Raw genomic sequence first — 27,477 nt, 5'->3', positions numbered from 1 at the left:
AAGTCATATATAATGAAACATATAAAGTCATATATACGTAATGTGACATATAAGGTGATATATACTGAGACATAGAAAGTCATATATAAAGTGACAGTCATATATAATGTGACATATAAAGTCATATTTAATACATAATGTAATGTATGTGTGTCTGTCAGTCACCATGCAGTGTGTAGACACAGTGGGGAGTTCAGGGACAATTTGTTTTCTCAGTTTTTCAGGGACTTTAAAACAGTTTTTCACTTTGCTGTGTTTCCGCCTTCATCTGCTGAGTCCGCCCAGTGCCACACACACACACACGCGCGCGCGCACGCACACACACACACACACACACGCGCACACACACACACACGCACACACACTTCCTCAATGTGTTGTGTTTCCAGCTGCTGCCTTCAGACAGACTCATGAGGTGTGAGGATCCAGTTGAAACTCAGGTAAAGTTCTGTTCAGCAGCAGGTCCTGACTCTACCTCACCTGTTTACAGAGCCGCCATTCTGCAGCTGTTTGTGCAGATGTGTTGTTGTTGTTGTGGTTGTTGTTGTTAACACACTGGCCGAGTTTTACCGTGACAGCAGCAGTTTGACCCGTCAGGTTTATCTCGACTCCACATAACCCGGGATAACCAGTCGTGCTGGAACACCGTGTAATAACCGATAGAGCGTTTAGCTAGCAATTGAGTTCACGCGACAGGAAACTGAACACACAGGGAAACCGATTTTAACGCCACAGCAGCGAAGCTAACGTGAAAGCTAACGTTTCCGTCAGTATGATGAAGGTGTTGAATGTGTTTAACAGAAAAGATGTTGTGTTAAAAGAAGTGTGTCATGTCAGCTTACAGCTGGGCGATATGGATCAGAATTATATCAAGATCAAAGTTGATAGTCGATATCGATAATTATCACATTATTCATGTGTTATAAGTTTAAAGACTGTTTTTTGCTCCAGGGTGAAGCATCACAAGCATCATATTGATATATATTGAGCCTTTGTCATGTTGCTATTCATGAAAATTATATAGCATAATTATTGATTGTGTATTATTATTATTATTATTATTATTATTATTATTATTATTGTTGTTGTTTTATCGCCCAGCCCTGTGGAGAACTTGTCTTTTTCACATGAATATCACAGCAGGTGATTCTCCGCTCAGACACGTTCACAACAACACAGAATTCTCCAGGTGGTGAAAGAATCCTTGTGTTTTTTCATTTTATTATACTGTAGCCCACTGTTATAAACTTCTTCTTTTATAATCTACTTTTAACTTTGACCTTTCTGTGAAGTTCGTCATTAATTAGCTAGTTAGGTGCCAAATAATGAGGATATGTGACTTCCCCATTTCTGTTAATGTTTTTCTAAATCTCCGTCTCTTCTTCCAGAATGTCAGGGATGACGGCCAGCACGACCAACTACCTGTGGTCTCTGCAGGATGTCCTCGGTCAGGGGGCTACTGCCAGTGTCTTCAAAGCACGGAACAAGGTAGGCCAAGCTAAGGATATATTGTTAAGTTGTTTTCCGCTGAGCAGATCTTTCAGGTCACTGCTGCCATCCTCTCAGATGTTTTCAGCCTACTTTTGGTTCAAACACGACTCCAGGATGTGTGATAACAGAAGGTGTTTGGCTGTGGTTGCGTGGGCTGTTTCTGATGTTCTCGATGATGCTTTGTGTATGTTGCGCTGATGTAAACTTGTGTGTGTGTTTGTGCAGAGGTCCGGTGAGCTGGTAGCTGTCAAGGTGTTCAACGTGATGAGCTACAACCGCCCTCATGAGGTCCAGATGAGAGAGTTTGAGATGCTGAGGAAGCTCAACCACAGCACTATTGTCAAGCTGTATGCTGTGGAAGAGGTGAGGCTGCAACAAGAAGAGGAAAAACCAAAGCAAGGACAAAGGAAGAAGACAGATATGGTCATGGGAGGAGACAAAATAGCACTATCTTTCTTGGGCTACATCAATACTACTACGCTTTCCTTTGAAATCAAACTAAAACTTCTCTGTCCAAACAAGCTTTTCGGATCAATATCTGTTTTAATCCCCGTCCATCCTAAGTCACAGTCACATATATGAGAATGTTGCAAACCTTCGCCTTCCGTTCCCTTCTAATTTGTGTCAGCTAGTATGCGAAAGACATACACGTACTATGGCAAAGCAATTCTGGCTTCACGTGGAGTTTAGTGAACTTTGACCTGCGATATTTGCTCCGTATTCTCGTATGTTTGACTGGGCCCTGAGGCCAGTTGTTTAATGTAAGGAGGTCATGTGATAGGAGCCGATTCAGCAAAGGCTGTGTCGTGACAGAAAAGACCCAATCAGCCAGCGGTTGTGAGTGTCTACATCATAGTTTACTGAAATTGGGGGCTAGCTGTGTTTCCAAATTTAGTTTTAGTGTCTCTAAACGTAGCAGTATGGATGTAGTCTTTGTCTTACGCTGTTGGTCGCTGGAATCAGATTCTACAGAACTTTTCTACAGTTATCCTTGTCAGCCAATAAAAAATAAAGTGTCCAGTAAACTCAAACAATCCAAAATAATTTGCAGCCTTAGGAGGAAGATTTCAACAAGTGCACCTTACTTCCTTACTCCCCTCTCTCGCTAGCTGCCCTCTAAGCAGAAGGTGCTGGTGATGGAGTATTGCTCCGGAGGGAGTCTGCTCAGCCTGCTGGAGGAAGCTGAAAATGCCTTTGGCCTGCCAGAAACAGAGTTCCTCACTGTGCTGCAGTGTGTAGGTGGGTGGCTGTATCTGATGCTGCTGAATAGTTTCATGTACCTGTTGTTGGAAGTATTCCTCTCTCTGCTCTCCTCAGTGCAGGGGATGAACCACCTGCGTGAAAATGGAGTGGTCCACCGGGACATCAAGCCGGGCAACATCATGCGGCAGGTCGGGGAGGACGGGAAGTCTGTTTACAAGCTGACAGACTTTGGAGCAGCAAGAGAGCTGGAGGATGATGAGAAGTTTATGTCCATCTATGGGACTGAAGAGTATTTGGTAAGATCATGTACATAAAGGTGTTATATACATTGTTTATTTCAACTTGCCCCTCCCTTTGGTTCTCAGCAAGATGTTGCTCAAATAGTCTTAAGCTGCTTTCTTACATGCTCTGAACACTGGACATTACCCTGAATTTTTTCAGAGGGGCTGTATATGAGAACGCAAATGTCCGTGTCAGTTGCTCCAATCATTTTCTAGAACTTTTCCTGCCAGCCCTCTGGTAAGATGTCCCGTCAGAGTGAGCCCATGTGGGAAAACAGCTGGAAAATGTCTGGATATAAATGGTTGTGTGCTTACAGTCTGTAACCTGTCCTTTCCACAAAATCAATTTACCTTTATACTGCTGTATATAAAATTCCCATTTTCTCTTGAAGAAACCCTAAACACCCATAGAATAAGTGTGAAAATCCTGTGTTACCTGAGAAAAGTGTAACAGCAAACAAAACCTGGCAGCCTTTTGAACTGACATTGTGGGAAAAGACCTGAAGATCCCTGATCTCCTCAAAGAGACTTGCATGATCAATACTTTGTAGCCCTCTAGTGGCCAAATCAGTACATATACTAGCTATAAAGGTTTTCAAGCACCTAAATACTGAAATGCTGCATATACAGACCAGTTTGACAGACCAACAAGCATTGGCTTATGTGATGCACAGTGAAAACTGTTTATATATATATATTTATTGGTAAATGTTTGTAGCATGAGTGTCCAATGACTGTTGTATAACAGGTTCTATTCTCTGTGTGTGTGTGTGTGTGTGTGTGTGTGTGTGTGTGTGTGTGTGTGTGTGTGTGTGTGTGTGTGTGTGTGTAGCATCCAGACATGTATGAGCGCGCTGTGCTCCGCCATCATCATCACAAATCCTATGGAGTGAATGTGGACTTGTGGAGTATTGGTGTGACATTTTACCACGCTGCCACTGGGAGTCTTCCCTTCACACCGTTTGAAGGACCCCGCAGGAACAAGCCCACCATGTAAGTTCGTACAAACAAAATCAGTGACTACACAGTTGTGATTGTAACCCCACATCCTAATCGTGCATGGCAGTTTCAACTTGACACTAAGATTGGTCTAAAACTACTTGTCATAGGCCAAGGTCTACATCGATGTTGTAAAGCTGTGTTAATAAAAGCTAAATTTAACAGATTTAATTGTGCCAAAGACAAAGAATTTCCCTCCAAAGAAATATACAAATTGAATAATATTTCTCCGTGGATGAACATGAACATCCATCAATGATACAGGAGCCTAACATGTGTGTTTTGCTGTGTAGGTTCAAAATAACGACAGAGAAACCAATGGGTGCAATAGCTGGTGTTCAGCGTGTGGAGGGAGGACCTATAGAGTGGAGCTATCACCTACCTCACAGCTGCCAACTGTCCCAGTATGTCACTTAACAAAGACTGTTTTATATGCGTAAATGATTTTTAATGAAAACATAATGCAATTTTTTCCTTGATTGGCTACCTCTGTTTCTCTCCTTTCCTTCTCTGTCCCACTGTCTGTCTGTCTGTCTGTCTGTCTGTCTGTCTGTCTGTCTGTCTGTTCCTCTGTCTGTCTGTTCCTCTGTCTGTCCCTCTGTCTGTCTGTCTGCAGGGGCCTGCAGGTGCAGCTATCTCCGGTATTAGCAGGTATACTGGAGGCTGACCAGGAGAGCTGTTGGGGTTTTGACCAGTTCTTCACAGCCACCACAGACATATTGCAGCGGCAGCCAGTTCACCTCTTCTCTCTGCAGCAGGCCATGGCTCATAGCATCTACATACACCACTACAATACGTACGTCTGCACAGGGGTCACCACACCTGATCAAGCACAAATAAAACCGACTACAGGATTGCTTAAATCACAACAGACTTTAATAAAAACGGTTTTCACCAAGAGTGAGTCAGTGAGAGCTTTAGCCGTGACTTGTTAGGTCATGTGTGTTATTTTTTACAAAACTAGAATTTTAAACAGCTGAATTTTACCCATGTTTGATTTCAATTGTAACTGTTATGGACTATTAATTTGAATAGTAAAAACAATCAATAACTACACAAGTGCAATGGGACTTAAATCAAAGTGTATCCATGTGGATGTGGTGGTGCATTGTGGTGTTTTGACATTTAGATGACAGGTTACACTAGTCACCATCTATGTGGCATATTCAATTGAGGACTCCTCCAACAACTGCAACATAAAAAGCATGCTTGATGTGTGCAGCAGTTGCAGAATATTATATCCCACATTATTCTAAAATCTGTGAGCAACACTTTTAATGTGATAATGCTAATGTAGTCTGTACTGAGCTCTAGATTATATCTGTAATCCTAGATTGCTTTTATGAAGTTGAGTTATGGCTGTAGATAATTTGTTTTGGTTGTTTAGTTGTGAATCAGGAATTCATTCTCCCCTCCTCCCACCAGAGTGTCTGTCTTCTTTGAGGAGGTGGCATTGCAGACTGGCATGGGGGTTCAGCAGCAACATCTGCTGTACCTGGGGCATGACCTCTCTCTGGAGGGCACCATGAAGGTCGTCAACCTCCCGCCTACCTCACCTGCCCAACCCCTCCTACTGCTCAGCTACGAGCCTGAAGCAAACATCTGCCTGCCCTTCAGAGAACGTAAGATCATCACAGACATGTACATCTTTTTATGTTTTTGTACATCTCTTTATTCTTTGTTGCTTCCCTGGGGATGTAGGAAAAAGCTCTGAAATATCAGGTGTATTCTAGTGTCCCATTCATTTACTCAACACATAATATCTTTATGAATCACCTGTTATATTCACATTTTACTCAGTAACAATTGATAATATTTGAAGATGAGTAGATGATGGTTGATTTAAAAAGGAAAATAATCATATTACACATAATATGTGCATGCAATTCCAAATGCAAGTCTCGCACACATGCATACACACAGTTTGTATAAATTGGTTGTACTTTTTCATGGGGGAACATCAAAATATGCCATGCCGCCGCGGAAACGCTGTACGATGAAAACTCACAGTTTCCACAATGAGTCATCATCCACGTCTTGAAGGTTTACTGACCACGTATGAGCTGGATGTGGTCAACCCGCTCTCTCTTCTCTCCACTGTAGCAGAGACTCCTGTCATCCCATCCAGGTTTGATGTCATGGCAGACTACAATTTCTCCAAGGTACTGGTTTTTCCATCCCTCACTCCTGCCAAATATTGTTAATTTTTAATATGGATTTTGTGCATTATAAATCTCAAACCCGTTTATTATTTCTTTTAATTCATTTATATTTCTAGGTGATAGTAGGAGTGGTCCACCAGTATCTGAGGATAATACAGTTGCTGCACACACACCGAGAGCTTCTCCTGCAGGGATACCACAGCTACATGTGAGAAAACTCTCATGTTAAAATAACTATATTAGATTTACAGATTTTTATGTCTCTGGTGACAGCCAGTGGCCGGAGGCATTATGTTTTCAGGTTGTCCGTCCGTTCCATTCTCGTGAATGCGATATCTCTAAAATGCCTTGAGGGAATTTATTCAAATTTGGTAAAAATATTGGCAAAACTAATTTTTGCCTTGTGCAGGTGATATTTCTTAAACCCTGTCAAGGAATAATTTCACATTTGGCACAAACACCCACTTGGACTCAAGGATTAAATCACTTGATTTTATTAGCCAAAGGACAAAGATCACGGTGGCCTCACAGAGTATGTCTATGCTTTTCTTGAACAGGATATTTTAAGATCAGCTTGAGGGAATGTCTTTAAATTTGGTACAAATGTTCCCTTAGACTCAAAGATAAACTGATTACATTTCAGCTTTAGATGTATTTATCCACTGCTGTATTTATTCATCTATTACACATCTGCTGTATATATATTCATTCATATGCTACAATACTTATTGCTGCTACCTGGTCCTGTACATATATTCTTGAATCACCTTAACTGTACATGATTTATGTCTGTATTATTTACCTCAATTTAATTTGGTCACTTTATCATTCAGTATTTATCTACATTCTTACAACTCAGTTTTCACAGCTGTTATCCAGTTCACCGTCCTTCAACAGTCATATAGACTACTCTTACTATATAATTTTAGTGTACTGTACTGATTTATAACTGTTAGTGGATATTGCACTGATGTCCTTGTTGTTTTCATTCTATTTTTTACTTGTTGTCTTGACATGCTCGATGTGCCTTAGAATTACCCTACGGAGACAAATGGTGGTGAAAGGTCAAGGTCGCTGTTACAATATCTCCGGAATGCCTTGAGGGAATTCTTTCACATTTCGCACACACATTCACTTGAACTTGGATTTCATTTTGGTAGCCAAAGGTCAAACGTGAAGGTCACAGTGGCATCACAAAGAATGTTTATGTTTTTCTTAAACATGACATCTTAAGATCAGCTTGAGGCAATGTCTTCAAATTTGGAACAAACGTTTACTTGGACTCAAAGATGAACTGATTAGATTTTGGTCAAAGGTCAAGATCTCAGTGACCTCACGACCCTGTGAATGTGATATATTAGAACTCTCCGTCGTGAATTTCATTATATATGCTAAAATTCATTTGGACTCATCGATTAACTGATTATATTTCAGCTATCAAAGGTCAATGGTCAAGGTCACAGTGGCCTCAAAACACATGTTTTTGGCCTCTTGAATGTGACATCTCAAGACTGCTTGAGTGAATTTCTTTAACTTTTCATCAGTTGTCATTTGGACTCAAACATAAAGTAATTATGTTTCAGCGGTTAAAGTTAACAGTGACCTTCTATGAATCTGGGAAAAAAAGTGTTATATGTAGAATTATATGTACACTGGTTGGCAGAGGCATACAACCGCAGTGCGGTTATTCTGGTTTACCCTGGGTCATGACCATTTTTAAATTCGTATCTGTTTTAATCCTCCTCTCATTCCTCCGCAGGATGAGGTTGCGCAGGGAGTGTGGAGAATCCATTCACAGTATCGACAAGATCACCATTAGGCTGCAGTCCTGCCTCAACATACAACACAGAATTCAAACAATGTGAGTTAGTCTACACACTTTCTGAGATAAATACTGTAAACTTTTATCCATTGTGTCACACCTGAGGTGGGAAGTTGATATCTTAATATATATCAATTAACTGAAGGCAAAGAATCTTCACTAAGTTCAACGGTAGAATCCTGATCAATGGCGCTTACTCTTATCCTGTGAATATAACAAATTTGGACACGTGTCCTTTGATGATAAAGGTAAACTAAAATTATACTAAAATAATTTTTACAAGTGTAGTGATATACCAGTACAATTGTTTGATGGTGGGAAAACTGGGCAACCAACATCATCTATCTACATACCTCTTTTATTTCGAGCATAATTCATTTGCCAAAAAATGAAATAAATCACACAATTAAAATCCTAAAGATCAAATTGACGCATTCAATTATTATTATTAAACTTTCCATTGCTGCTGTGCTATTATCGTTGTTGTGAATTATTTTGGTCACAATAATCATTCAGTAAGAGTCTGATATCATGACAGCCCTAACAATCGTCATGACCTCCTTCTTTTTCCCCTTTTCTCCTCATCTGTGGTTCTTCTCAGTGACCATCACTCTTCAGAAAACCAAGGCTCGGATGATCATAGTCAAAAACTGCAGCTGGTGAGTGCATGTGACATCACTAAGAGCAGCTGGAGGGATGTGGTTGTTCTGTGTGGTAATGAGAACTGAATCAGGTTTCAGGGTTATCATATATAGGTTAGGTCATTTAGGAGGCTATAATTTGTGGATTCTGAATAGAACAACTGTTCAACTTGTGTTATTCAGGTGTTTCTAATAATTTGCATACGCTGTTTCTTTCAGTGAGGTTAGAAAAAGAGTATTTGTGTGTAAGTATAATAAATAAAATCTTGTAATTTAGTATAGATGTGATTAAGACATCAAGGACAAGAAGCCATGTGACATAAGGCAAGTATCTGCCCGGATGGTGTGTTCTTAAAGGAGACACTGAGTCTCAGGTTTATAAGTTGTAATATTACAAGAAAAACAATCATAAAATTAGGAGAATAAAGTAATTAGTTTAGGCTGCGTCATGATAGAGGGGGATGATCAGAGGATCAGCCTGTCGCCTGCATTAAAATGAGGAATGTGGAGCATCTTGTTCAGTTATTTTTTAGTGAAAGTTTGTAAGTTATTATCAGGACTTTGAAAAGATTTAGCAAGAAACTGCATCTGACTTGGAGGAAATCGCCTCTTATGTGGCAGAGGAAATGTTTGGTAGTGGTCGACTGTAATCATTGGTTACATCTGTGTAATATTCAAAGAGGTTTTTATAGTTTCTCAAGGAACAATTACACTGTTTCTAGATTTTGGAGTCGAGCACAGGTTCTCCTTGCTGCTTATTTTCTAAATTTAGTGTTTTGTTTTTCTCAAAATATTATGACTTTCTCTCATTAAATTATGACTTTATCTTGTATTATCACCCTTTTCTTGAAATCTCAGAATTTCTATTCATTTATATGGACCTAAAAATGTCGTCATATCATACTATATACTAAGTTTAAAAAGATTAGTTTATCGTCTCATTGCCTTGGTATTATAGCAGGATTTAAACTTCTATGCAAAAACTAAGCAACCACATTGTGAAAATTGCAATATCACCAGGAGAAGGAAATAAGCCAAGGTACAAGTTAGCTGAATGATGGTGACGTGTGAATCATAGATTTCGTGGCAGACATGTGATGTTGTTGATTCAGCCGTAATGACAGTGTGTTGCTGTTGTCTCTACAGGTCCACGAGCACCTGCCCATATACACTGCGAGCATCCAAGAGTTCCAGAATCGACTGGACCAGCTGCAGATAGAACAGGCCAAGCTAGCAGAGACCCTGGCCAATGACAAGAGGTAAGCTGGGGACCAGAGAATCAACATTTTGTTTAGTTTTTGATTCATGTGTGTGTTTTTATTTAAACTTTGACCTCTTTTGTCCTACAGCTGTCAGAAGATGAACGTGCTGCTGCAGAAGATAACAGCAATTCATCAGTATTATCGCAAAGACAGAGTCACTGGCAGTATGTGTGTTTCCTTTTTATGCCTCCACGCCAAAGACAGCCAGTCGCCGGAGGCATTACGTTTTCAGCTTGTCCGTCTGTCGTGAAACACGTACTTCTGTCCCAGTGTTGTGAACACAATATCTTGAGAATCCCTTGAGGGAATTTCTTTTAATTTGGGAGAAATGTTAAGTTGAACTCAAAGATAGTAGAAGATTTTGGTCATCAAAGGTCAGATATAAATGTTTCTATGACCTCACAAAGTATATTTTTTGCCTTGTAAACACAATATCTCAAGAACGACTTGAGGAATTTTCTAGAATTAAAATAGAATTTTTGGTGAAAAGTAAAGGTCACAGGTCAAAAGTGAAGGTCACAGTGACATTACAAACCATGTCTTTGGCCTGTTGAACTCAATATCTCAAGTGTGCCTTAAGGGAATTTTTTCTCGTTAGATTCCAGTGGTCAAAGGTCTCGGTGACCTTATGTTGCTGTGAATGCAAAGTGTCGAGAGGCACTGGTTGGTAGAGGAACGGCAGGGTGGTAATTTTAGTTTTGATATACACTGTATCTTAATTACTCAATTCGTCATGGTATGACTGACAATTCTTGTATGTTTGTCTTATTTTTCACCGCAGAGTTGGCGTATAATGACGAACAAATACACAAGTTTGAGAAGTGAGTATGTCTTTGTCGATTTGCGTCCTGCTCATCCCGGCCCATGAGGGTGTTACTGGGATTTCCTCCTGTAATCTGCTTGTCACTCTTGCTTCCCAGAATCCACCTGTCTTCCCACATTAAGCGAGTGAAATCTCTCCTGAGAGACGACTGTGTGCAGAGATACAAAGAGCTTCTGGCCTCAATAAGGACGTGGAGCAGGTGGTTCTCAGCTCACATATCTAAACACAGTGGCACATTCACTTAGGTTTTGTTATGCCAACAGCTCTGGGATTATTTACAGTAAAATAACTATTTGGTGTCATTAACAGCCATTCACACACATGATGGAGGCTTATATGAAGATTAACCCAGGGCAGTGGGACATTACTACTCAGCAGTCTCACTCTTACAGATTAAGTTGCTTGTCTGCATTATTGAGGCTCACTTCACATTTGTAAAGCAAGTGATGTCGATATAACATATTATGTTTATATAGTTTTATGTTTTCCTGTCAATGGCGTAGTAGGTGCAACACACAACTGTTTTTTTCCCCTCGAAATTTCGGGATGTATTATAGGTCACTCTGAACACATATTTCCTTCTGTGTATATTTGTATAAATACTGTTTAACTGATGCACATGAATGGGTATTTTGATTTCTGCGACTCTGTAAGAAGAGTCAGTCAAATGTCTCACCTACAGTAAGTGTTATAGTTGTATATTGCACATTTAAACAAACATACAATTGTTCTAAGGTAACACAACCAACACATGTTCAAAGGTTGTGGTGAAGACTTATAACAGAGAGGTAAATTAAGATTATTGCCAGAGTATATCACTTTAATAGTTTTTCCAATTGGTTTTCTTTCCTGATTTGGATTCAACCAGATATTAGCACAATGTACGTTGCAGCTTTGACTTACTGGTGTGTCTCCTCCTTTATGTGCAGTGTTTTACAGGAGATGCAGACCCGACTGCAAGACTTCAGCGCTTTCTCCACAGGCTTGCTGACGGATCTGGAAATGAGTGAAAAGCGCCAGGATAAGGTCAGTTCTTTCCCTTTTTATCCCTGATTGGAAAGTGAGGACTTAAAGCTTAAAGATTCACGTCTTCGCATGCAAATCAAGAAGAATTTTGTGCTTTTTGTTTATAATTGTGTATGTTTTTCATCTTAGTCTCATCTGTCGTCCTCAGGTTCTGGACAGAGTCCTTTTCAGTCTGCAGTCCAGGAGAGCAGAGCAGCCTGGAATCACACCCAGGGACCAGATGGTCTCCAGGTGTGTGTGGGTTTATGTGTGTTATTACTAGGTCCTAGATCTGTTCACACTGTCATATTCTTAGGAAAAAAAGTCCAACTTACCTCAATGTTCCGATTCTAAGATGAGGACTTGTTTTCATTTTAGGGTAAGGGTTAGCATTGGGTGTGTGTGCCTACTCGTTATTATTACCTCTTTATTATCTTTTTCATTAGAAACACTGACTTTGTCAGGACCAGTAGACCTCATGGGAGCCAAAGCCCGGTCCTTATGAGGAAAACATAATTTCTGAGGTGTGGGTTAGGGGCAAGGTTTTGTTTAGGCTCTTCACAATGAATGGAAGTCAATAGCAGTCCTAACAAGGATAATTGGGCAAACCTGTGTGTGTGTGAGCTCACGAGACATTTGCCATTATCTCAGATATCTTGCTTTTTTTGTAGGATGCACCATCTGAAGGAGGAAATGGAGATTTTGGTGAGAGAACTACAGTGTAACAACAACATCATAGAGAGGTCAGTTGAGAGCCCATCTTCTTGACTATGTGTCTTCTTTGTGCGAGGTTCTGAATGATGACTGTATGTGTTTTGTTCTGTCAGTTTGGGAGCAGTGAACCCTGCAGCAGCTCTGCAGCCGAGCTTGACCAGACCCTCTACCCTTTGACCAAAGTGCAGCATGTTTGCATGTGAACTCACAAATCTCTGACCAACACCTCATTTTCACTGTTAATCATGAACAGTAAAGGACAATGTACTGAAACCTCTCTCAAGGACCATCTGCAGTTTGTGTTGTATGAAGAGGAAGCAACTGAAGATAATCAATAAGAGGGGAATCTCAATTTAAGGATAAACGATTAAACGATGCTTAGAATAGAGGAAGAGGAAATGTTATCGACAGATTTTTGTCTCTGTGTGTGTGTGTGTGTCTGGTTGGCAACTGAGTACAGCAGTTCAATACAAATCCCATTAATTCCTTTTAGTACTATTGAATTTCTAATAGGCTGCCACAGTAATGGACTGTCAGAGAAATTTAAAAAAAAGCCAAGAGTGTTTTTCAAAGGCTGTGTCTCTTTTGATATCCCGCAGAAGAAGCACGGTGGAGAACCTTTAACAAAAAAATGTAACCAGACTGACTCTCTCTCTCTGTGTCTGTGTGTGTGTGTGTGTGTGTGTGTGCGTGTGCGTGTGTGTGTGTGTCAAAGGAAGGGCTGGAGTCGTCTGGTGTTTCTCTCCTGATGATTGATCAGTGCATGTGACTTTGTTTCTCGATCTTCTTCAATCATTGTGAATTCAATGAATGAGCAACCATTGATCACATCAGTGATTGTGAGTAGAGTAGTAGTCTCTAGATCTGGTGTTAAATTCGTCTCTGTTCCTGATCAAAGATAAATTCTCTCTCTTTCATCATCGGGTTTCACATAAATAGAAAATAAATGAGATCAGGGAAACTCAGCACTCACCAGCGTCTCCTTTATAACGGAAGTAAGTCTAGTGACAGCACAGAGAAGTGGCAGCATGACATGACAATGTGGGGAAATCCCACCGTTTGTTTGTTTGCATAATTTGCTGACCTTTTTCTGTAATCAGCCTTTTTTAAACCCTCCATTGCTTGTGTCTTGAGAAGTGATCTCTCAGTTTATGAAGTCATAGGGGTTAAAAAAGTGAAAGTAAAAACACTTTCATGTCCACTGTTAATGTAAATTTACAGTGGCAGTACCTGAATGAGGATGAAGCACCATGTTCTAAGAGGTCAATGAGGTCCTGAACACTACACTCTCATATTCAGTCTGTTCTCAAATTCCTTCGACGTTAAATTTGGTGTGTGTACTGTAACCGGTCTGGGAAAATGAAAGGTCTCAAAGAAAACAGAAAACAACTGAGCTGTTGTGACACTGCAAAGTACAGAGAGTGAAACTAAAAGTATTTCTTTCGAGGTCTGTGTGGGAGTGCTGTGGGGGTAGTCGGGGGCTTTCTTGATTCAGGGGCGGGTTCTGATGCCTCTGTGGTTTTGTGCGGCTCATGTGACGTGCTTTTGGCAAAATGGAAAATTTCCACCCTGTTGTTACTTGCCCACGTAAACAAGTGTGACATTGTGTTTTAATCAGTTAGATTTTCCCACCGTTAAACATCATGGTAAGATTCACAACTTACTGTAGACTCACCTGTTTCATACTCACACGTTAAAGTATTATTTAGTTGATTGTGGTGTACACTGTTAAAACAACAGGAGGAACTTTTGGGGGTTCTTGAAATTGTAGGTTATCTGCCATGCAGGCTATCTTAAAGAGAAGGAGGCTTTTACAGAGCAAATGTTTATTTCAGTGAGTTTAATTCTTGAAGATCCTCATATTTGACCAACCAAATGTCTGTTTCTTTGTTAGAAAACTACTCATTCGATTTCCTTGAAATTTTGTGAAGGGGTGGGGAATGACCTAGGGAAGAACCCATTACATTTCAAACACCACACGTTTTGAGGCAGATCCAGACAACAACATTAACATTGTGAGATAGAGTGTGTTTAGAATTTTAAATGACGTTTAGGTATGTGTGTTACGAGTGTGTCAAATTTGATCCAAGTACAAATCTGGAGCTAATTCCATTCCATTTAAAATGAGACATAAAGACCTTATTATACGCACAAAATTCATATTCAAAACATGCCAGACACAAGCTACAAGCTCCAGTCTTTAACATTTATATTTCTAAGCAGCAGTTGGACCTTGGCTGAGGTATACGCTCTGAGTGACACACTAGTTGTGACTTTTATGTCATAGTTTTGATTTACCATCTCATAATTATGACTTTTGTAGCTCATAATTGTGACTTGTCTGATTATTAATTTATTATTATTACTTTAGATCTCACTGTTATGACTTTTATCTCATTTTATCTAATATCTGATAATTAGGACTTTATTTTATAATCATGACTTAGTATCCCATACGTTTGACTTGTTATTGTATAGTTATTTCTTCTAATAATTATGACTTTTTATCTCATACTATACTATTTACTTACTATCCTATAATTCTGACTTATTGTAAATACTGGCAATAACAAGAACTGTTGTCATCCAGTGAGTTCGTGTTTGATGATGAATTCACATCAAATCAAAACCGCTGTGTGGAGCAGGGATTAGTGCGCGCTCCTGTCGCTTGTACAGGGAGCGCGCCCGCCGCATTTAAAGCTGTCACATCTCCTGCGTCACTACTACACGCTGCCCGTCTGAGGAGAGTTTACATTCAGAGCACGGAGAGAAACACACACTCACTCACACACACACACACACACACTGCAGGAGCACAGCGCCATGGCGTCTGCCAGTGTAGTGGGGCAGCTCCCCGGTCAGCACCGGCTGGATTCGGACCAGCCGCTCTTTGTCTTCAAACTGACCGGCGTCAGGAAGAAGATCACCCCGCCGAGGAAAACCTCCCTGGAGAAGCTGATGTTCAGGAGGAGGTCGGGCAGCGGCGGGGAGAGCGGGTCCGTCCCCGGTGTGGAGGGAGCGGGAAGTCAAGCGGGAGAAGCGCCGCTGAGGGGAGGAATGATGCCCGGGGAAGGAGACGGAGCAGCGCCACGTAGCCCGGACCGGGAGGGCAGCTGCGACAGGCGCGGGGCCGGGGACAGTCAAACACGGCTCATCACCGCCGCTGAGCGCAACATCCACTGTGACTCCAACCAGAACACCGGTGGTCGCAGGGGAGCTTCGCTCAAGAGGTCGGGCATCACTACCATGCACAGCGACGGCAGCTGCCGGCATCGAGACCGGGAGTCACGGAACGGAGACAGCGGGCATGAGAGCAACCCCTCGTCCGTGTCAGCGCCGGGAGACAGCGGAGGTCTCCCGCTGGAGCGGCTCACTCAGGCCCGGAGTGGAGTGGTGAGACTGGCCCGCCTCGAGCCTTCCCGCAGGGAGGCCTGGTCCATCTTCCCCCAGGGACTGGACCCCCGGGTGAGGACCGAGAAGGGTGAAGGACACAGGTTCGAGTCCAAGCCCGTCACGCAGGACTGGTGTGACGCCTGTAGCCGTAAGGTCACGGCTCAGGCACTCAAATGTCAAAGTAAGTTTCAGTCCTCCAACGTGTTTCTATGTATTGATCAGAGGATAAGAGTTGTTTTCATTGGTTATCTATTGGCTTTTCCCGTTACTGTTTTCATACACTAATACATGCAGGTACTTCACACTCATAGGGTCCCTTGTGGGATGATTCAGAACGGACTGTTTTGGTGAATAGATGCTCTTTTCTGGTACTTCTGTCTGGAATAGTTTTGTGAGATGTACATGTTGCTCTCTGCTTAAAAAATGAGCATGTGCCTTAGTGAGCGAGACAGTGAGACAGAGGACATCTCCAAGCGTTTTGCTCCACAGACACAGCCAGAAATCTTCAATGGAAAGCTCATTATCTTGTCCTTCCAGCTTTGCCTCCCAGAGTTCCCTCTCTGTGATTTGCAGCCTCGGCTCAAAGAGCCTGCGAGCGAGAGGAGAATTCACAGTGACACAGTGGTGAAATCCAGAAACACGATGGATGTGTCTCTAAGCTCACACTTGAATTGTGAGTGTGCATGAGATCATATCCCTTGGTGTCTTGAAAATGATGAGAACAACATATTTGTTATAGGAGTCTTATAGATTACTAACTAGGGACACCAGAGAAAAGCATTGTTTTTTCTTAATTCTATATTCGAATGTCATTTAAAACGTTTTCCATGCATTGTGTGTGATATCTCTGGAGTCACATCCTGCCTCTGCTGACTTTATAGCTCATTCTGTCCGACTGAAAGCTGATCAGGCTCAGGTTGACATAAATCCCACCTGCACAGCACTGGGACACACACTTTAGGCCAAGCCAGTGTACACACACACACACAAACACACACATTTTGCTAAAAAAACACTGAGCTTATCCTGAAGAGCCTTTGTGTGTGTGCGGCACTTTTCTGTGCAGATACTGTAAATCTGAGAGTCTGTGAGAACACGCGGCTGCTGAGTTTGCATTGTGTCAGCAGCACTCTGTCATGGGGGGGCTGTACAGCACTGTGAGATAAAGGAAATCAAGGGGATTGAAAGTGAGGAAAGACGCGAGGAAAGAAAGGGAAACATCGAGACAAAGAGGAACAAAACCAAGGGGAAATATATCGAGAATTTGAAATGATGACAAGTAGTTGGAAGCAGGAATGACCCAAAAAAAGTGCGAAGAGGTGGAGGGAGGCAAGGTGATAAAAATGAGGAAAGACGGAGAGATAGAAGGGGAGCAGTGGGGAGGAAAGAGACAACGTGAGTGAGGGACAGGGGGAAAAGAGTGAGAGCTGGTCCAGCACTGCAGAGATGTCTGATTTAGTGTGCTATCAGCAAGCACTCAGTGGAGCGAGAGCAGAGATTACTGGAGCACACACGCACACACGTACACACACACACACACACAAAAACACAGATCCACGGCATGAGATTCTTCATAAACCAAGAAACCTTCACTCGTCTCTGTGTGGATCGGGCTAATTAGCTACCAGCACCGGTCCTGCACAGAGCCAACTCTCTTCACTGCTCCCTTTTTCTCGGAAAACATCAAACGTGATTGTGGGGGGGTCACCAGGACATCTATGACAAGCAATACAAATTTAGGCATTTCGGGGTATTTTTGTGGGGAGAACTGCAACCAGCACTGCCAAAATAGAAACTGCGCACACATGCACACATGCTCTCCTTTCAACTACACCCAGCAAATGACAGGGAGTGAGAGACGGAGGCCACGCAACCCTAAACAGCCATCATTTTGTCTCTTTGTCTGACTGTATGCCTCGCTCCGTCTGTCTGTCTTTAATTTATCCCCCTCTCTCTATCCGTGCTGAGTTTATTGGATCTGAATCTCATAGAAGCAGCCATGCAGCCCCGGCACCCCCGGGACAGTGGAGAACTTGCAGTGACTGCAGTGATGTGGCCTTGCCCTGCAGTGGAATCTGTCTATGTAGCCTCAGCTCATAGTCTGCTGCTCTGTTGTCGTTATCGAGCACTGAATTAATTCCTACCGCTGGCGTTCGCCCATGTGTGCTCAATATTTTTAATCTTTATTGCTCCTCTAGGGAGTTAGATTGTAGTTTGATTTGTGGTACTACTAGCTATAAAGCCATCCCCACCCTATATAGATAAAACACTAAACATTTCCATATGATGGCTGAGCTGTATATGTAGCATCTCTTCCTAATGGGGCATAAAACAATGGAGCATACGACAACATGTTATATAACATAACACATGTATATAAGGATGAATGACATCATGACAGCTCCCCAATGTGAAGCTAAAGCATCTCTATCGTAAATTGTATCATAAATCCCACCCCCTCAATGTTAGTGGATGTAACATGTACCGAACTAAAAGGTTAAAGTGCATGTTAAATACGTTTTTTTCTCAGTTTAGGTCCGTCTTATCAAAATTATGTAAGTTTAAGTTTTTTGATGCGATAAAAAACGTGTTGAAACGTCATTATTGACAGCTGAGAGTGACTCACATTGGTCAAGCGGGTGTATCGGTGGGACCTCACTACCGCGGCTCCATCCCATGATCGCAACTGCACGGATTAGTGGGAGGAAGTGGAGATGTTTTGTCCATCTTTGTGTGACAGTGTGGACATATCTGAGCTCTGTATACCAAATCTGACTCTGTACAGGAAAACATATACAGATAAATACAGAAGAAAGAATATAATATGGTAATATAGTAGAAATATTTGAATTGATCTTTTATAAATATATAATGATTTAAACAATACAAAACTGTGCAGGGCGTTGTGTCACAGTAGTATAAGTCTGTGCAGTGATTGTTGTTTATCATTCTTCTCGTGATTTGATCTGTCATCTCTTCACATCGGGCTGGGGATGAGGGAGTGGATTGGCAGCCTCTATAATCCCAGCTCCGGGTGTCTCCTGTCTGGGATTAAGCCTCAGGGATGGAGAGGTCGGGATTGCAGACAGGCAGACGGAGTCAGACATCAGATTAATATTTAATTAAAGCTTTCAGGGAACCAGGCTGTTATATTTATGTGGTTTCTCACTTCTCGCGAGAAGAGGACGACACGCACATGTTACTGTATATACACAGGTTATTATGTACATAGTAGACATATAACCCACTGGAGTAACACTTATCCCTCCCCCTAGCTTTGTTCAAAGTTGCCATGTTTGAAAGAATTCGTTCCCTCCTCACATTCGCTCTGCACTTTGGTTTATTGGTAAACAAGCCTGCATGTCTCTGCTCCCTGTGTCAAAGCTCTGTGTGAGAAGGTGAACACCCTGGAGACCAGAGCTCCTCGTTTCAAAACAATGAACTGGTTAGCAACGTAAGCTCACATAGATCTCAGAAGTTGATAAAGCCATGCTAAGGGTATGTCTGCTGAAATATTTGCAAACTGAGTATAAATCCTTGTTTTTAAAGTGTACCTATACTGAAGTGTATGTTTGGGGTCATGTGCTGGTCACTGCAGAGACAGAGAGACACACGCACACACACACACACGCACACACACACACACACACACACACACACACACACACACACACACACACACACACACACACCTACCTAGTGTGGTCTTTATGCCCCATGGCATTCCTGATCGCTCTCTAAGGGATGTGTTTTTTTCCCCTTGAACTCCATCCCCTCGTTCATTTACCTCTCCTTCTCATGAACACAGTACAGGCCTTGTCTTGGGAGCTTTTGAATCGGTTCCTGATTGGTCTTCTCAAAGCTGAATTCACAGTGGAGGAAAGAAGAAAACATGGGAAAAGACTTGTGTTAAATGGCTCATAACCTTCTTGTCCGGGCATAGCACGGCTGCTGCTCTGCCAGACCTGCGATGAATATAGTTTTTGCTTGTCTTGAGCCAAAACATTCCTTTAGAGCTCATATGTCTTCCGTTGAAAACACAGAGTTTGTTATAAATGAACACATGTCACACTTCTGTTATACCATGTTTTTTTTCAGTGTCAGTTAAGCTATTAGCTCCACCAAGGAGGCTATTTGTTATTAGGGGGGTTTTCAGTTTGAGAACAGGACTTATTGATTTCATGTTCATGTTTACACATAACCCTGCAATCTACTCAAATAGCCCAAAGTGTGTGCTTGCACTCAGATATTTTGTCAGAAGAAAAAATCCAATTGCAGAGGAGAACTCAGAGAACAGATGCACAGAAGCAGCATGAGCACAGGCAAAGAGCTGAAGCTGGAGCACAGGAAATCTGTCCAAGCTACAAAGTATCTGACTGCAAGCGCACAATATGAGCAGAACCATAGCAAATCTAAACACAAGCAGGGGCTATCAAGAGTGCGAGCACAGGGTTTTGAGTGAAAGCATCACAAAATCTGAACATGTAATCAATGTGTCCTGCTCCCAAACTGAAAGACCACGCTCTTTAATAATGATAGGAAAAGGCCAAAGTTTTCACCGCTGTCCATTTGTTTGTTGGTTGGTTTGTACATTTGTTTATTAGAAAGATTACACACAAACTTCTGGATTCATTGGAAGATTTGTGGAAGGTTGTTGTATTGTTTGAAGAACCCATTAAATTTTGGTTCGGATCTAGATCAGGGGGCGGGTCCAGGATTTGTTGTTATCCCTTTCATTAACATTGCAAAAAGAGCGCTTTGAAACAAATTACCCGGTCAATAATTCATGGATCTTGATGAAAGAAATCAGTTCTATGTAGGGGACTGACATCTGTGAGTGTGTGCAGTTTGGGACAGCCTGATTGAATTTAAGGGGACTGTTGGGCCTTGGTGTTATTCATTATTTGAGCTTGATAAACAATACGTGACGAGACACAACATAGAGATAAGGTTATTTCATCTTTTCTTAAACCCACTGCTCTCCTCGAAGTACATCGTCACTCTGCTGTACGTACAGCGGAGCAGTGGGGAGTTTCAAGCAGGCTATATTTAGGTCGCCCTTGGTGGATAGCGATAGGAGGACTGCAGAGGAAGGGGTGGTTAGGGCAGAGAGGACAGGACAAAGACATTCTCAAGCACATGTTAGTCAAACACAATTCTGCAAAAATAACCCACATATTACATCATACTAAATCAACACAAACACAACAGGCACTCAAGAAGAGAAAGAGGTGACAGAGCAAACCCGGCATCGCTTGTGATTATGTAATTGTGAGTGAACCACATCCTTGTACTCTTTAATTGAAGTAGGGCAGGAGGAGAACTCCCAGTAGCTCTCTCTGTCACAGTGCACATCAATAACCGACGGATTGCGCATCACCTCAGCCCACACACACAAGCACCCAGACGACGCACACTTTTGAGGTGATGCATGTCCTTCACACTGACGGGATATGTCACGTCTGTGGGGTTAGACAGGCTTACTCACTTCCCGCTCAACCAGGCTGTGGGGTTTCACGCAGAGGAGACAGAAAAGGGGGAGAAGAGAGAGGAGGCAGTGTCGCTATCCAGCTCTGCAGTGATCTGTGACGCTTGTGCTCTGTTGTATGGAGATCCCACCATGTCCTCAGCTCCTGAATGATGAGTGTACAGTCAACCAGTGAGTGAATGAGAAGGAGACATTGCTCCTGTTGCTGGAAAGAGAGGAGAACAGAGAAGCCAGGGTTGTGATCGTTTTTTGGAGGGGTCTCTGTCTCTTTAAGCTGAGTGTGTGTTGCTGCAGAGAGTGTGGGTGCTGCAGTAGGAGGGGGGAGTGTGAACGAGAGAGGATGAGGGCGCATTGATAACAGAGAGGAGGAGAGGAGGCACAAGTATAGGACGGCAGAGAATCTGGGCTCATGTCTGCATCGGTCAGGTGCAGAGCAAAGGAGGACAGTGTGAAGTGAGTGGAGAGGTGCGAGCATTAAGGAACGTGTGAGGAGTACAGGTGGAGGGGTGGCCGAGCGAGTGGAGAGGGGGCTGTTTTTTCGGAGCGTGGCACCGGTGGCAGAGTGGCTGCGCTGGGATGGCCGAGGGGGGAACTGGGGGTGGCGCTGGGGCAGTCCTCAGAGGGACAGGGGTGGCCGGGGCCAGGAGAGGAGAGGCAGCGAGGGTTACGCGCACAGGACAGTGCCTGCCGGATGGTGCCACCAGGCTCCATCCATGGCACAGATAGCACCTCTCATCCAGGGGCTGGAGGAGGTGAAGGGGGAGGCAGGCCTCGGGGTCGGGTCCAGGGGAGTTGAAGGCGTCAGGGTGAGCAGGACGTTCCTCGGCCAGGTGTCACTGCACCTGGAGGAGGTCAGGGGCGATCCGGAAGGGGAGGTCGGCAGCGCCTGCTTTGGACAGGTCTCCCGGCGGCTGGGGCGGCTCCTGAAGAGGCTGCCCAAGTCTCGCTCCTGGAGTGACAGCCTGCGGATCCTCCGTCGATCATCCTCTAATGGATCTCTGCTCGCCACCTCAGGTATGGGAGGAGAATGGTGTGTAAACCAGTTGTAAAACCAGGAAATTGAGTCTGAGAAGTTGTACAAGAATTCCTGATCATTTTGGTGGTGACGTGTGGTGGGACAGTTTGTTGGGATAAAAAGGGAAAGATGATGAGTAGACAGGTTGAGCCGGGCTGGCCTCAAAGGGGGCGGCTGTGGGCCAAAATATTTGGGTAGTGTGTGTTGGTCTATCTGTCACTCTTTGTCTATACCCCCTCATATCGGCTGATCCATCCGCCTGGCTTTTGTGTAACAGCACACAGTGTGGATGTGTGTAAGACCATGTGTTAACAGCGAGGACAGAGGCTGCAGCTTGTAAACGTTAGAATAGTCCAGTAAACAGGTCAGATGAAAGCAGCGGGATCTATAAGCGTATTCCTGCTCCAGACAGATGTCTCTGTTTCCCCTCCACACACACAGACAAACACAGAAAACCTACACATTATTAATCTGCTGAGAAAATCCTATGTAAGTGGATTAGGATATTGACTTTCATATTTGTAGCAGGAATTTGAGATAAGAGTGAGGCTGCTGGAGGCATCATGGCATCGATTTTTATTCCCCACCTTTTCTCCAAACAGATGACGGGCTAATGCAGTTTGTTTATTCTGTTTATTTAAACATAATGTAGCATTAGCATAAAAGTGCGGCTGTGATGCATGAAGTGAGGCAGGGAGCAAGATGGCCGGGTGCTGCAGAAGTATTGATCCATTTACAACAAGAGAGTGACAGCTGAATAAAAAAAGATGTTTACTGCAGCTCTTTTGTGTGTGTGTGTGTGTGTGTGTGTGTGTGTGTGTGTGTGTGTGTGTGTGTGTGTGTGTGTGTGTGTGTGTGTGTGTGTGTGTGTGTGTGTGTGTGTGTGTGTGTGTGTGTGTGTGTGTGTGTGTGTGTGTGTGTGTGTGTGTGTGTCCTCCTGTGTAAACCTGACAACACCCTGACCAAACATGAGTCAGGAGAGCTGCTCATCAGGAGGTCACCACTTTACCTGAGTGACATCATGCTGCTGCCTCAAACAGCAGCAGCTCCTGCAGACAGATTTAGTGTGTATTTATAGACGGTGTTCCCTGTTAAGGGAACCCAGTTAATCCTTTTTAAGAATGAACCAGCCCAAACCAGATTCCTCAGTTCCTCCTCTGTTGCACCTTTGATCTATAATTATCCTCCGACAAAGTACGTCATGATCGTGATCACGCTGAAAATGAAAATTCCTCTCAAACGCTCTGAACTACTGAGAATATAAAAACTCGTGGCTGTTTGTGCAGCCGCTCAGATGTGGTTCAAGGGATTCGTTAGGAAGTTGTGCTTGTTGAGGGTCAAGACTAAACTGTTATTGACGCACAAGTACATATTTCTTTTAGAGGATGCTTACTACCATGGTCGGACAGTGTTTCAGTGTTACTGCATGTAAAGTGGAGGGGAGTTGTATTTTGAAGACCAAAATAATGGCGCAATTCCCCAGTTTTGATTGTAAAGGTCTATAAATTCTAATCTTCATTAGGGGTATTGAGGAGTACAACACAGTATGTGATGAAAGTCCATTGCTCTGGGGGAAACTTCTAAAGTCTGAGAAAGTAACCCAGGGTCGTCTCATTAAGATTAAGTATAACCAAAGGCCTGTTTAGAGGAATACAATTCTTTCAGGTCCAAGTCTGTGACTGGTTCAGATGAGTTTTATTCAGTGCACGGTTGAGACCGCAGTGGTGGTTCTAGAATTGTTCTATACTGGGGGCCATAATGGGGCCACAATTAACAATGAGGGGCCAACATCCATGTACAGTTCCTGATTCAGTAAGGGGCACATTTAAGTCATTCCTTGTTTACTGTTAGCCCTATAGCTTTAAGCAAAGCCACACACCATTGAATATATTCTGAAAGTTGTTCATTATTCAAGCACATTGTGTTCTTTAAAAAAAATGCTTAGAAAATAAAAACATTTAACAAATTATTGTCATTGTTAGTGATGATTAAAAACAGTCCACTGACAGGAAAGGGGTACTTTAGGGTCCAATCAGTTCCAACCTGGCTCCGCCCCTGGAACCGGCTCTGGGAGACAGACATCACAACAAGGCAGTACAGTTCTGTTTGATGGTCACCATACAGAGTTAAGGTTTTATATCAATATATAAAGTTTTGGTTAATCAACAAACAAACACCAACAAAAGGTGAATACAACTTAGGAAGTCCTGGACAGGTTGATTTACAATACAATGTGCTCCAATCTCCCAGCAACCCATTTGGCCAATCCCCTCAACACCTCTGATAATGGGATATCTCTGTCTGCATCAGGGGGATTCTGGTAGATTTAATTCACACATAAGTAAGAAAGCTTTTTCAAAGGCTATCATGCCGGGAAAGTAGATCCAGAGTTTTACACAGGTATCTGTTAATGTAGAATAGTTTGTCTCAACACATGCAGAGCTTGATGTCATGTAGAAAAGCAGGAACTTGATATGGGTGCATAAAGAAACTGTAAAGAGAAAGAAATGAAACTGAAATATAAATAATTATCCTACACCAGTGTTACACAACTTGGAATTTGAAAGATGTGTTCATTTGATCAATGTAAAAGGTGATGCTCTTGGTTGCACTATGGAAAATGTAAGATTTGTTTAGTTTTTTAAACTTATATTAGGAACAAGTCAGGATATCTCTGCTGCTTTGATTCTGGTCAATCATTATTTAATCCAACCTAATCCCTGTATTACTACTTTATTAACTTTGATTGTCATGGAGATGGTTCAGTTGTCAATAGTTTAAAGTAAAACATTTTGTTTATGTGATAAAAGGTGGTTTTAAAATGAAGGGAGATATTAACCATAGATCCATACATTACTTTAAGGCCAAGAGCCATGGCTGAAATCTCTTTAAGAAATATTGTAAGTGGACTTTGAGTGAAGACTTTTTTCTCAAATCAATTTGATAATTTAATTTGATTTTTGCCTACATTTACTACATCGTTGTGTTAATGTCAGAATAATGTTTTCTTTACTATTTAGAAATTGACTTCAGATGTATCGCCTGCTCCATCTGCACAGATGGTCGAGCAGTTGGGATGTATCAACAGAGTGGTGGAAAAGATGGCTGCTGTACAGATCTACTTTGTCTGTCAGTGGAGGTTTAGATGAACTGACCTGTCATGTGTGACGTAATCACAAGAACAATGCATTCTTTATCATCTGATTAATCCCAAGAGGTTCTCCTAAAGCTAATTTTATAACCCACACAGTTAGAGCATCAGTCTGACATTTTAATCCAAACCACTAAAACTCAGTGATGACATTATCTTCAACTAAAAAAACATAATCAAGCAAAGAAATACCCCTTAAAACTTCCATCTGCACCAGTTGCAGCTCACTGGACAGAATAAGCCTTTAAAAAAAAGTAATTACAGCTCAGCTCTTGTCTTGTTTGTTCAGTAAAGTCAGGGAGCATCTGCAGCGGCACAGATGGAGGTGCAGACAGAGAGGAGGAGAGGTGATGAAGATGAACACTGTCGGTATCCAAATATGAACTTAATGTTCACACAAATACACACAGATGTCAAGATGAGGGGTCGGACTTTACTTAAGTTAGGGGAGATTTGAGTTCATTAAGTTTGTGTGTGAGAGAAGGAGCATGGTGATTGCCTGTGTGTGAATGTGTGTATGTGTGTTTGTATACTACTAAGTAAGAGAACATGCTGCTCCAAATGAGCTATGATGGGATCAGACTGCTTAACCCCTCTCCAAAGACCCTAAAGCTGCTCTTAATTCCTTCATAAGACCCCCAGAGCCCCCTTTAGGTTCATTAGTGACCGTGTTAATATCATCGGCCCAACATTATAGCTGCCTATCCCCTATTCACCCCCTCCCCCCTTCTCACACAGACAAGGAGAAAACACAATATGTCCCTAGGTCCCTCTGTCTCCTGACTATGCCTCTATGGCTGGTGCCATACAGACACCCTCCATGACCTGAGGAACACTGCTAATCTGTGTCTGTCTCTCACCCACTGTCTCACAGAAAAGAAAAACAACCACCCACATCCCCTATCTTCCAATTCCTGTCTTTTTCTGTCTTGCAAAAAACACACACAGCAGTCTAGTTTTAGTCACACACACACACACACACACACACACACACACACACACACACACACACACACACACACACACACACACACACACACACACACACAGCAACATCTCAGGTTACAGGAGATAAAGCTGCAATGGGACATTTTTCTGGCTGCTTTGGCCTTCCAGGCAAGACAGTGATTTCAGGAGATAGAGACAGGAAAAATGACCATGGAAAATCTTCATTTCGCAGCCTCCACCGAGACATTGTGACTGTCCTAAATACGCTGTAATCGAAGTGCCTCCTTTCCTGTCTTCCCCTCGCAGCGGGTGTTATCGACCCAAGTGCAGCAGGGGAAGTTAACGCAGTCACTACTTATAGATCTTCACAGACTGTACTACAAGCTCCCTCCATCTCTTTCCACTGTGCTGGTGGAGACTCACAGTGCTGCCTCTGCCTCCATCTCTATCTCCCTGCATCATCGTCCCGCTCTGTCTGGAGGCAGTGTCAGCTGAAAAGCAGTCTTACTGGAATGATGGGACGAGAGACAAAGGGGGTGTGTGTGTACAAATCTTCTACCGTGAAGGAGCGACCGAGGCCGGTCTACCATGATAATACATAACACTACAGCTCTTCTCCTGTTGAGACAACACACACAGACACACACTAGACATTATGGCTCAGTGCAAAGATGAGTGTTTATGGCTCAACATTAATACAGTGTCCCCTTCCAGGGTGGCTCCATGCTTATTTATAAATGTTATGATAGTTCTACTTACAGAGGAAACACCACACTCATATTACATTTTTAACAGGAGCACAGTAGCTCACTGGAAATAGCAGTTTTAAAACATATAATTCAGACTCATGATAATACTGGAATGAAACTCATAGATGTGTACACACAACCACCAAAAGCCCAACAGTCCCATTTAAGAAAATCATTAAAAAAAAATGCAACTACTTTCACAGGCTCATACATATCACTTCCCTAAATGTGACTGATTTCTTCTTCTAGATCCATGCATTATTTCTGTAGAAGTTCTTAATGTCTAAAATTTCCCGTTTTCGTGGAAATCCGTCCTGTTGCGTAATCCTG

General features: G+C 42.5%; 2 protein-coding genes across 3 annotated transcripts in view; both read left to right on the top strand.

The window, feature by feature from the left end:
• The first annotated feature begins 325 nt into the window (after positions 1-325).
• On the top strand, positions 326-13,364 carry ikbke (inhibitor of nuclear factor kappa B kinase subunit epsilon). Of its 2 annotated transcripts, XM_035152212.2 has the most exons (21): positions 326-440; positions 1,389-1,488; positions 1,717-1,854; positions 2,601-2,730; positions 2,809-2,990; positions 3,808-3,968; positions 4,268-4,378; positions 4,591-4,770; positions 5,400-5,596; positions 6,078-6,136; positions 6,253-6,344; positions 7,896-7,997; positions 8,560-8,617; positions 9,746-9,858; positions 9,949-10,025; positions 10,643-10,682; positions 10,782-10,883; positions 11,614-11,710; positions 11,859-11,941; positions 12,361-12,432; positions 12,517-13,364. In XM_035152212.2, the coding sequence occupies exons 2-21, from the start codon at positions 1,390-1,392 to the stop codon at positions 12,578-12,580; spliced, it is 2,157 nt and encodes a 718-aa protein (XP_035008103.1). In that variant the 5' UTR covers positions 326-440; position 1,389; the 3' UTR covers positions 12,581-13,364. The 2 variants fall into 2 exon arrangements, with proteins under 2 accessions (XP_035008103.1, XP_035008102.1); XM_035152211.2 differs by having other exon boundaries at positions 2,601-2,990.
• Positions 13,365-14,958: 1,594 nt separating this feature from the next.
• rassf5 (Ras association domain family member 5) overlaps positions 14,959-27,477 on the top strand; it is a 30,324-nt gene continuing 17,805 nt past the window's right edge. The window contains exon 1 of the mRNA XM_035152213.2: positions 14,959-15,977. Within this exon, the coding sequence (XP_035008104.1) occupies positions 15,227-15,977 (751 nt within the window). The 5' untranslated portion in view covers positions 14,959-15,226. The remainder of the gene's footprint in view (positions 15,978-27,477) is intronic.

Source organism: Hippoglossus stenolepis, chromosome 3 (genome assembly GCF_022539355.2).
Source record: "Hippoglossus stenolepis isolate QCI-W04-F060 chromosome 3, HSTE1.2, whole genome shotgun sequence".
NCBI classification, from domain to species: Eukaryota; Metazoa; Chordata; class Actinopteri; order Pleuronectiformes; family Pleuronectidae; genus Hippoglossus; species Hippoglossus stenolepis.
The sequence above is the reverse complement of the archived record's forward strand: the minus strand, read 5'-3'. Positions and strand labels throughout refer to the sequence as shown.

Bases quoted from the DNA above. Each gene is read 5' to 3' on its own strand.
- ikbke (XM_035152211.2), top strand. From the start codon at position 1,390: ATGTCAGGGATGACGGCCAGCACGACCAACTACCTGTGGTCTCTGCAG. The intron at 3,969-4,267 runs GTAAGTTCGTAC...TTTGCTGTGTAG, and splicing joins CGCAGGAACAAGCCCACCAT to GTTCAAAATAACGACAGAGA. The intron at 4,379-4,590 runs GTATGTCACTTA...GTCTGTCTGCAG, and splicing joins CACAGCTGCCAACTGTCCCA to GGGCCTGCAGGTGCAGCTAT.